At 40.3% G+C, this 11772-nt stretch overlaps 1 protein-coding gene across 1 annotated transcript in view; it reads left to right on the top strand.

The window, feature by feature from the left end:
* The first annotated feature begins 1413 nt into the window (after positions 1-1413).
* The window catches only part of LOC124279942 (ankyrin repeat and MYND domain-containing protein 1-like), a 47878-nt gene continuing 37519 nt past the window's right edge, over positions 1414-11772 (top strand). Inside the window, exons 1-5 of the mRNA XM_046715822.1 lie at positions 1414-1498; positions 3337-3562; positions 3958-4052; positions 6942-7088; positions 10692-11366. Of these exons, the coding sequence (XP_046571778.1) occupies positions 3337-3562; positions 3958-4052; positions 6942-7088; positions 10692-11366 (1143 nt within the window). The 5' untranslated portion in view covers positions 1414-1498. The remainder of the gene's footprint in view (positions 1499-3336; positions 3563-3957; positions 4053-6941; positions 7089-10691; positions 11367-11772) is intronic.

The following is an 11772-nucleotide window of genomic DNA, read 5'->3' as shown; positions in this document are numbered from 1 at the left end:
TTACTACGGGAAAAGTGAGTGAGTGAGTTTAGTTTTACGCTGCTTTTAGCAATATTCCTGCAATATCACAGCGGGGTACACCAGAAATGGGCTTTACACATTGTACCCATGTGGGGAATTGAACACGGGTGCAACCTCCGTGTGAACCTACGCAGATTGGGATTAGAACCCAAGGGACACAGCTCGGCACAGAGGTACGCATGGCTATTACTGGAATAGATGAAGCAATAAGGTTAGTACAAAACGTATAACAACAATGTAACCGAATTTGGTCATACGTATTCCATATAATTACACGAAGACTTGTGACGTGTTAGGGGACATCAGGCCGTCAAGTAGTGGTTTCTGTTTACCTACACGAACCGTCATGTTCATGGTAAGGGTCAATTGAAGTGTGTAAAGATGATGATGATGATGATGATGATGATGAAGAGGAGTTGGAGGAGTGAGTTCCGTTTTACGCCGCTTTCAGCAATATTCCGGCAACATAATGCCGGGGGACAACAAAAGCTGACTTCACACATTGTACCCATGTGGGAATCGAACCCGATTCTGCGGCGTGACGAGCGAACGCCTTAACAACTAGGCTACCCCACAGCCCCAAAGGGTGGATTAGAAGGAGGACGAGTGGAGAGGGCAGGATCAAGTTCAGGAGGTGAAGGAAATTGAGGAGGAAGAGGTGGATGGTATGCTCAAAAGCGACATTACTGAACGGATGTTTTATATATTTTACCTGTGAATTTCAACCACCTGTTTACTCCTTAAATTGAATTTTTATGTTTTGGTGGACAGATCTTATTTATTTAATGTCGCATTATTCTATAGTATCATATTATTATTATCTAATAATCAGCCTGTCCCCGTATCGTCAGAAACCGGCATCGTCAGAAGTCGACGTTAAACCCGTAAAGTGATTGACTGAAAGCACTATTTGCACCGTATGAGAAATTCAGGACACCTTTCACTGGTGGACTCATATATGGCTGTAATTCACGCGTCGCAGATGATAACCAAATCAAACATAATTCACTATTAAAGACAACCAAATGAAGTTTTACAGATAATTATTAAAACGAAATCTTCAAGAAACATTACTGTTCTGTAGAACTGTATTTTAATATCGAAGCAGGATAAATTTTGTGGTAATAAAATTACTGACACATAATCCCAAATATAACATGTTCTAAGTGGTCTAGCTGTGGTTACCAAATTCTGTAAGCCCAAAGTATTTAATCTTATAAAATTTAAATCAAATATAAAAACTTCCACGTGTTATGTCTGTGGAGATGGGTGATGACCAATATGAAATGTTTATCTTGAGTTGCAACGTAATCTTGAAAAAGTCAAAGTGGTCCACGATCATGAATTACTTTAGAGTTATCCGCCCTTGTCGCATAGCGATTGTTTATCAAGATGGCGGCAAGGTGCTTGTGAAATGACCCACTGAGGTTATAAACCTTGAAAAACACTTGACGTGCGTGACAATAGCAGAATTAAGGTATGCAAAACGGATTGTGCTTAGATAGCACGAATACCTCGAACTGACAAAAATAATTAGATGAGTAAAATAGATGGAATATGTTCGTATCGAAGCTGCAATGTCTGTTTGACATCACCGTTTTAGCCTTTTGATTAAAAGACATCCTCTGAGTACCTGACAGTGATTGAATCATGCAGTGTTGGGATGTTCTGTCAGGATGGCCAAACAGATTAAAAGCACTGTCACTGATTTGAAAGTTCAATTATGACAAGTAAATATGTTTTGTACCTGGGTATATCAATCGGAAACCAGTCATTTACTAATTAGGCTTGCTCTGCTTATTTTAGTTTCAGTTATTATCTATATCAACATATTTCTTGAAAATGTTTTAAGTATGCATTAGGTTGCACATGAACTTTCAGCATTATTTTATGAATATTTTGTATTTCTCTGGAATTCTGCAGAAACAGTAGAAAGATCAGTGGTGACCACTATTATACGTTTCGAACTGTTCTGTTTGCCTTTTGTTTTGTACATATACTGGCTATGAGCTATCTGACAGTTTCTCCTAAAATAGAAAATGTGACAGCATCACTTTATATACATACAAAGAATAACCGCAGACTGGGCAGTGTAGTAGTTTATTCAGTCAAGTCAAATTGCAAAATAATAACAGAAACAGAATAGGATGATGTTAGAAGTATGTAGATGGATTGTTACACCTTGCCGTCTCCAACCCAACCAAGACAAGACCCTTGGTCATTAAAAACACCAAATATCTTTCAAACTTAACTCATGAACATGTGAAATTCTAATTATTTCTATATTTGAACTTATGAAACATGTATTTCGGTAAATTATGAAAAGTGTTAATACACTTGATTCATAAAGTGTATCCCTTTTTGAAATCTACATAAAAAATCAGGTAAATATTATCTCAAAGGACATGCTATAACAACATAGCATTTTTTTACCTTTTTCCTATTTATGAAAAGAGAAAGTGCAGTTTTCTTGTTCTGGCTTTCCAATGTGCCCACCTGCCTTTTTCAGTCATTAGATTAGGGGAATCCACTCTGACCAGAAGCCATTATCCATAGAGTGTCTACTTTGTCATCTGTCTACTTCTGCTTGTCAAACAATTCATCTACCGGCAATTCTCACATGTAAATAATTTGGTTTTATCGTCTGGGAAACTTTAAATGATCATATAAGTGTTGTGAGAGTATATTTAAGTTTACATGTATGTATTTTACTTGAATTAAAAAAATTGTGAAAATAATTTCCAGACAAGATGTTAGTCATTACTTCTCCTTCTCTGGCAGCTCTTTGTACATGGTGCCTTTAACCATGGAGATTTGTACGGATTAAATATAATATTGTATACATGTGAAGTATATACATGGTGAGTACAGAACTGTTATTGTATCCAGGAGCTGTGGGGTAGCCTAACAGTTAATGTGTTTGCTCGTCACGCCGAAGACCCCGGTTCCATTCCCCACATGGGTACAATGTGTGAAGCCCATTTCTGGTGTCCCCCGCCATGATATTGCTGGAATATTGTTAAAAGCAGCATAAATTATACTCCCTCACTCACGCACTGTTCTCGTAACTCAGCAAGATAGGAAATATACATTTACATTTACATTACACAATGCACCCAGTAGTCACCCAACCACACCAATGTTTTACCAGTTTATGTGCTGTTCACAAAAATATTTATTCATATCAAGTAAGAGTTTGTGTGGTCTTAGATGTTTCAACGTTATATATTCTATCTAATTGTTTTTTAACTAAGAAACGATTTTAGCTCTTATGGATGATTATTTGGCTGACTTTGTTAACTGCAATGACAACAGATGTCGTCAGTCGGGCCGACGGAGACACTACTGCGCCTCAACACAGCCACGACCTTCGAAGGGGAGGCCGATGCCACATCTGAGGAGGTCCAAGTGAGCTACAAGACTGGCGCCACGTTCCAGGGTAAAGTTCAAGACCACAAGAGAGTCGGTCGTGGGGTTTTCACATGGCCAAATGGAGAGAAATATGACGGGCAGTTTTCAGATAATCTGAGGCATGGAAAAGGTTTGTCATTTATATTTTATCCATGTTATTTATGTCAGTGTTTGAATGTTTGTGTTGGAGAGATTTTAATGAGTGTTGTGTTTAGGGCTGGCTAACATTATATATCATAGAGATCAAGAATTGATTACTAAATATCAATCGATTATTGATAAATCTTGGAGACGTAACTTTGAGCTAAATTGTCTGAAAGAAATGAATATATTTCACATCCCTGGTGAGTGGTGACATGTTTGTGTATGGGTTATAATCCAAACAAACAAAACCACCCCATTTTCACAAAATAATGCATTTTTGAAAATCGTGTTGAATTTAAAATCTATATATACATCTGAAAAGCTTTAGATTCAAATTCCATGCCATTTTTCTGTGTCATTAAGTGATGTTCCCTCCTGCAGGCATCCAGTACTGGTCAGATGGTAGTTTCTATGACGGAGTATTTGTCCATGACCTGAGACACGGAGAAGGCTACATTGAATGGGCAAACAAAGAGGTATGTGGGAGAACTTTAGAATCACTGTATTCATTTGGTATATCTGTTGCAATTTTGTCACAGAACGTCCTTTAGATTACTTTATGGTTGATCCACCTGTGGGGTAGCGGACAGAGTGTCTTCACACAGAGAAAGTGGTCAGTGGTTAGATCCCTGGCTCCTGTTCCTCAAAGCGATCATAGCGCTACAACTGTCGTAAGTCTATGTTAAAGTATGGATGTTATGATCACCTCAGCGCTACAATCACTTTGTGGAACAGGGCCTATATTTTCGAAGCTCTCTTAGCGCTAAGATAGTCGTAAGTTAATGTAAATGTATGGCACTTACGACTATCTTAGCGCTAAGAGAGTTTCGAAAATCTAGGCCCTGGTCCTGTCATATCAAACAATTTTAAAGTATGTTATTTGTTGTTACGCTGCCTGGTGGAGATTTACGTTAAGAAGACAAACACGGACTGGTCCACTGAGACAGGGTCTCTCAACACTATAACAACAACATAAGTTCAGTACAAGCAATGGCAGGCACACACGCACACGCACGCACACACGTGTAAAACGATTTGGTTCCCCCATAGTAAAAGTTCCGGCGGAACTTTTCATTCCAACATTGGTTCCTGTAATAGTGCATGCGGAACAATTATTTCGTTCCGCACACACAGAATTTATTCCGGGTAAAGAGGAACTTCCACACACATCATAAAGTGTCTAAAAGAGGGTTTTGTTTGTTGGGGTGGTCTTAAAAATTGGGGCGTGGGGGGAACGGAAAGGAAAAAAAGATTTTCCTACGGCAAATCATGTGGATCAAGAAGCAATTATCATGCGTGAAAGTTACTTAATTTTTTTTATGAAAATACATTGTAGATTCCCCAGAATGCGAACTGATGATTCTAAATGAATCTTGTGTTAAAAAGAGTTCAGTAATTATGTAACCAAGTTACCTTCATTAATCAGGTTACAGTCAGTAGCCAGGTTACAGTCAACATGTAACCAAGTTACAGTCAGTCAGTAGCCAGGTTACAGTCATTATGTGACCAAGTTACAGTTGGTCAGTAGCCAGGTTACATTCAATATGTAACCAAGTTAGAGTTAGTCAGTAGCCAGGCTACACTCAACATGTAACCAAGTTACAGTTAGTCAGTAGCCAGGTTACAGTCAACATGTTACCAAGTTAGTCAGTAGCCAGGTTACAGTCAACATGTAACCAATTAACAGTCAGTCAGTAGCCAGGTTACAGTCAACATGTAACAATTAACAGTCAGTCAGTAGCCGGATTACAGTCAACATGTAACCAAGTTACAGTTAGTCGGTAGCCAGGTTACAGTCACTATGTAACCAAGTTACAGCCAGTCAGTAGCCAGGTTAGTGAACATGTAACCTAGTTACAGTTAGTCAGTAGCCAGATTACAGTCAACATGTAACCAAGTTACAGTTAGTCAGTAGCCAGGTTACAGTCGACATGTAACCAAGTTACAGTCAGTAGCCAGGTTACAGTCGACTTGTAACCAAGTTACAGTCAGTAGCCAGGTTACAGTCGACATGTAACCAAGTTACAGTCAGTAGCCAGGTTACAGTCAACATGTTACCAGGTTACAGTCAACATGTAACCAAGTTACAGTTAGTAGCCAGGTTACAGTCAACATGTAACCAAGTTGAAGTTAGTAGACATCCCGGATGTTGACAAGTTGGATGAGTCCATTTTGCATTCAATAATGACTGGAATAGGTTAGGCCTACGGTATTTGTTCCTGTTCGATGGAATATTTGCCGTATGTGCGGAATTTTTATTCGTGTCATCCATTCTCAATTTCACGGCATTTATTCCGAACCGGAACATTTACTACTCGGAACTAAATCATGTTTACACACGTGCACACTCACAAATACTCACACTCACTCACTCTCTCACTCACAAAAACACTATATAAGTAAAATAATAAAAAAACACAACATTCAACCCCATTTCACCTCACCTCACCCCCTAAATGTTTGAGGTAGTGGCAAGTTATCAACTGGCACTTCAAACAACAGTAGCAGATGAGAATGTAGAACTTGATGTTCACAGGCAACAGTTGAGATCAAGCTTAAATTACAGAGCCTGGTCTGAGTCAAAGCTGAAAGAAAACATTTAATGCTATAAACCGGTGGCTCACTGTGCTCTGATTTGAAGTTCCCACTTAAGTGCAAAGTGACACAGATTTAGAAAGCTTTGTATGTAAGTGTAGGCCCAGCTCACTGCTTATCTTAGACTACTTGAAAGTTGACAGTTTTTGAAATAAGTTAATAAGTTCATGGAAGGAATTGCCTAATGGCGAAATGTTTTTTGGGTGTGAATATTATGTAATGCCAAAACTTGAGTCAACTTAGCAATTGCTTCTTTGTGACACAAATAAGCGGGAATTTGTGACCTTTGGAATATGGACAAACTTGAGGAATACACAGCAATCATTATTATAAGCACAGTTCCTTTTATGTAAGGCTTACAACTTATCAATCAGTCCTCGAACATGTTGACCTCTGCTGCTTTGAAATATGGTTTATGGGTGACTGACTGACTGAGTTTGGTTTTACGCCGCTTTTAGCAATATTCCAGCAACATCACGTCAGGGGACACCAGAAAAGGGCTTCACACATTGTACCCATGAGGGGATTCGAACCCGGGTCTTCGGCGTGACGAGCCAACGCTTTAACCATTAGGCTACCCCACGGCCCCGGTTTATGGGTGAATCAACATGGCAGCTTTATACATAAATCCTTGAATGTTTGTGGTGCTTTTGGAATCTGTCAAATCCTCTTATGATGATATGAATTTTATCTTTATGTGAAGTCTAAGTAGAAGATTGTTTGGTTAACATTGTTTATACTGGATGATTTTCACTTGTTTTATATTACAGTCTTACAAAGGCACATTCTTCAAAGACCGGCGCCATGGCAAGGGATTATATACATGGCCGGACGGGTCTACATTCCAGGGCACATTTTACATGGACAAGAAAGAGGGTTATGGCACATTTCAGTTTACTAATGGGGATAAATTTGAGGTAAGACAAATTCCTTGAATGGTCAGTTCATTTGTATTGAGTGATAGTTGAAGCTGAACCATTCATGTATACGAGTAACAGTGGAAGTAATCAAAGATTAGTCACAGTCAGAGAAGAAACAGTTGAACATGTTAGATCACCTGAATGTGAGGTCCAGATTGATATCTGGGTAAAGTTAATACTGCAGATAGTGTGTCAAGTTATCATATTACTATATCAAGGGATATCTATAGTTTGTTAGAATTTGCCTTGATTATCATATCACGGGTTATCTTGATTACTTTGTCAAGGGTTATCTTGATTGTGGGTCAAAGGTTATCTTGATTGTTAGGTCGAGGGTTATCTGGATTACTTTGTCAAGGGTTATCTTGATTGTTATGTTAAGGGTTATCTTGATTGTTAGGTCAAGGGTTATCTTGCTTATTATGTCAAGGGTTATCTTGATTGTTAGGTCAAAGGTTATCTTGATTATTTTGTCAAGGGTTATCTTGATTGTTATGTTAAGGGTTATCTTGATTGTTAGGTCAAGGGTTATCTTGCTTATTATGTCAAGGGTTATCTTGATTGTTAGGTCAAAGGTTATCTTGATTATTTTGTCAAGGGTTATCATGATCTACATGTCAAGGGTTATCATGATCTACATGTCAAGGGTTATCATGATCTACATGTCAAGGGTTGTCATGATCTACATGTCAAGGGTTATCATGATCTACATGTCAAGGGTTATCTTGATCTACATGTCAAGGGTTATCATGATCTACATGTCAAGGGTTGTCATGATCTACATGCCAAGGGTTATCTTGATCTACATGTCAAGGGTTATCTTGATCTACATGTCAAGGGTTATCATGATCTACATGTCAAGGGTTGTCATGATCTACATGTCAAGGGTTATCATGATCTACATGTCAAGGGTTATCTTGATCTACATGTCAAGGGTTGTCATGATCTACATGTCAAGGGTTATCATGATCTACATGCCAAGGGTTATCATGATCTACATGCCAAGGGTTGTCATGATCTACATGCCAATGCCAAGGGTTGTCATGATCTACATGCCAAGGGTTATCATGATCTACATGTCAAGGGTTATCATGATCTACATGTCAAGGGTTATCATGATCTACATGTGAAGGGTTATCATGATCTACATGTCAAGGGTTATCATGATCTACTTGTCAAGGGTTATCATGATCTACATGTCAAGGGTTATCTTGATCTACATGTCAAGGGTTATCATGATCTACATGTCAAGGGTTATCATGATCTACATGTCAAGGGTTATGATCTACATGCCAAGGGTTGTCATGATCTACATGTCAAGGGTTATCATGATCTACATGTCAAGGGTTATCATGATCTACATGTGAAGGGTTATCATGATCTACATGTGAAGGGTTATCATGATCTACATGTCAAGGGTTATCATGATCTACATGTCAAGGGTTATCATGATCTACATGTCAAGGGTTATCATGATCTACATGCCAAGGGTTGCCTCAATTATAATGCCAAGGGATGTCATGATTATCATGTCAAGGGTTGTCTGGATTACCATGTCGGTATTCTGCTGCATGTCTTCCCCTACATGCTGGTGATGCTTGTTGCAGAGTCTGTATATCAATGATGGTGATTCTTGTTGCAGGGTCTGTATATCAATGATGGTGGTGCTTGTTGCAGGGTCTGTATATCAATGATGGTGGTGCTTGTTGCAGGGTCTGTATATCAATGATGGTGGTGCTTGTTGCAGGGTCTGTATATCAATGATGGTGATTCTTGTTGCAGGGTCTGTGTATCAATGATGGTGGTGCTTGTTGCAGGGTCTGTATATCAATGATGGTGGTGCTTGCAGGGTCTGTGTATCAATGATGGTGGTGCTTGTTGCAGGGTCTGTATATCAATGATGGTGGTGCTTGTTGCAGGGTCTGTATATCAATGATGGTGGTGCTTGTTGCAGGGTCTGTATATAAATGATGGTGATTCTTGTTGCAGGGTCTGTGTATCAATGATGGTGGTGCTTGTTGCAGGGTCTGTATATCAATGATGGTCGTGCTTGCAGGGTCTGTGTATCAATGATGGTGGTGCTTGTTGCAGGGTCTGTATATCAATGATGGTCGTGCTTGTTGCAGGGTCTGTATATCAATGATGGTGATGCTTGTTGCAGGGTCTGTATATCAATGATGGTGATTCTTGTTGCAGGGTCTGTGTATCAATGATGGTGGTGCTTGTTGCAGGGTCTGTATATCAATGATGGTCGTGCTTGTTGCAGGGTCTGTGTATCAATGATGGTGGTGCTTGTTGCAGGGTATGTATATCAATGATGGTGATTCTTGTTGCAGGGTCTGTGTATCAATGATGGTGGTGCTTGTTGCAGGGTCTGTATATCAATGATGGTGGTGCTTGTTGCAGGGTCTGTATATCAATGATGGTGGTGCTTGTTGCAGGGTCTGTATATCAATGATGGTGGTGCTTGTTGCAGGGTCTGTATATCAATGATGGTGGTGCTTGTTGCAGGGTCTGTATATCAATGATGGTGGTGCTTGTTGCAGGGTCTGTATATCAATGATGGTGGTGCTTGTTGCAGGGTCTGTGTATCAATGATGGCGGTGCTTGTTGCAGGGTCTGTATATCAATGATGGTGATTCTTGTTGCAGGATCTGTATATCAATGATGGTGGTGCTTGTTACATGGTCTGTATATCAATGATGGTGGTGCTTGTTGCAGGGTCTGTGTATCAATGATGGTGGTGCTTGTTGCAGGGTCTGTATATCAATGATGGTGGTGCTTGTTGCAGGGTCTGTATATCAATGATGGTGGTGCTTGTTGCAGGGTCTGTATATAAATGATGGTGATTCTTGTTGCAGGGTCTGTGTATCAATGATGGTGGTGCTTGTTGCAGGGTCTGTATATCAATGATGGTCGTGCTTGCAGGGTCTGTGTATCAGTGATGGTGGTGCTTGTTGCAGGGTCTGTATATCAATGATGGTCGTGCTTGTTGCAGGGTCTGTATATCAATGATGGTGATGCTTGTTGCAGGGTCTGTATATCAATGATGGTGATTCTTGTTGCAGGGTCTGTGTATCAATGATGGTCGTGTGCTTGTTGCAGGGTCTGTATATCAATGATGGTCGTGCTTGTTGCAGGGTCTGTGTATCAATGATGGTGGTGCTTGTTGCAGGGTCTGTATATCAATGATGGTGATTCTTGTTGCAGGGTCTGTGTATCAATGATGGTGGTGCTTGTTGCAGGGTCTGTATATCAATGATGGTGGTGCTTGTTGCAGGGTCTGTATATCAATGATGGTGGTGCTTGTTGCAGGGTCTGTATATCATATCAATGATGGTGGTGCTTGTTGCAGGGTCTGTATATCAATGATGGTGGTGCTTGTTGCAGGGTCTGTATATCAATGATGGTGGTGCTTGTTGCAGGGTCTGTATATCAATGATGGTGGTGCTTGTTGCAGGGTCTGTGTATCAATGATGGCGGTGCTTGTTGCAGGGTCTTTATATCAATGATGGTGATTCTTGTTGCAGGATCTGTATATCAATGATGGTGGTGCTTGTTACATGGTCTGTATATCAATGATGGTGGTGCTTGTTGCAGGGTCTGTATATCAATGATGAACGTGAGGGACCAGGGGTGACAACATACAAAGATGGCACACAAGATGTTGGGCTGTGGTTTGGGGAGAAGCTCATCAAACTCTGTTCCCCCGTCCCTGGTGCTTTCACCATGAAGGACCATCAGGAGTTTGACTTTAATCCTGAAGAACATGTCCTGTTCATCGATCCACATGAACAAAGCGACTCGCACGCACCCTTCAGCAGTGTCTTGAACCCGCCATCAGAGTTCGACTACACCCCGGACAGCTCTGTGACAGACCGTGTCTCGGAAATATTCAACACATCTCTGGATCCTAGAAGCCTTGCCATTAATAAAGACTTGTTCGATGAGGAGTTCTACAAGGATGTAGACGCTGACGACAGCAACAACGTTAAAGTAACTGCCTGGAATAAAACACCGTCCATGATAAACCTACAGAGGCATGTTCACAAACATAAAGCATTTGCAAGTCGGCTTTCATTTAGTGTTCAGAAGATCATCGATGGAGATCGGAGTTCGTTTAAGAGTAAAGGGAGGCTGGAGCTGGCTTCAGAGGAGTTGCTAGGAGCTGCGGTGTCTGGGGACATGGAGAAGGTAGAGGAGCTGCTGATCAATGAAGGTGTGCATCCCGACGTGGCGGACAAAAACTGTCACACTGCACTTATTGGAGCCACGGTGAGTACTGTCAACTGTACTACAGCAAGTCTTAAAGGAGGCTAGACATAGGCAAATCGGCATGCCCAGCCAGTATGATCAAGTTATTTGCATCTGTTTTGTTTGTAATCTACTGCTCATGATGTACATCAATCGAGGAGGAAATAACATGAATACACTGGCATGTGGAACATGTTGCCTCAGCCCTTAAAAAGTCACAAAATTGGATATTTTTATGCAGTATTATGCATCCTTAATAAAAATATTCAGATTTCTGCATCCAGGAAGGTTATGAATCGGCTCTAACCCACGAGACAAGATCTATTTTGGTAACAGTAATGCTTTTCGATGTTTTGGGTAGAAGGATTTAAAAAAAAAATTGTTTTCTGTAACAGGACTCAAAACTAAACTGTAAATGGCACATTTC

This window comes from Haliotis rubra, unplaced genomic scaffold, assembly GCF_003918875.1.
Source record: "Haliotis rubra isolate DU_JTF1 unplaced genomic scaffold, ASM391887v1 Scf259, whole genome shotgun sequence".
Lineage (NCBI taxonomy): Eukaryota > Metazoa > Mollusca > Gastropoda > Lepetellida > Haliotidae > Haliotis > Haliotis rubra.
This window is presented reverse-complemented; position numbering and strand designations above follow the sequence as displayed.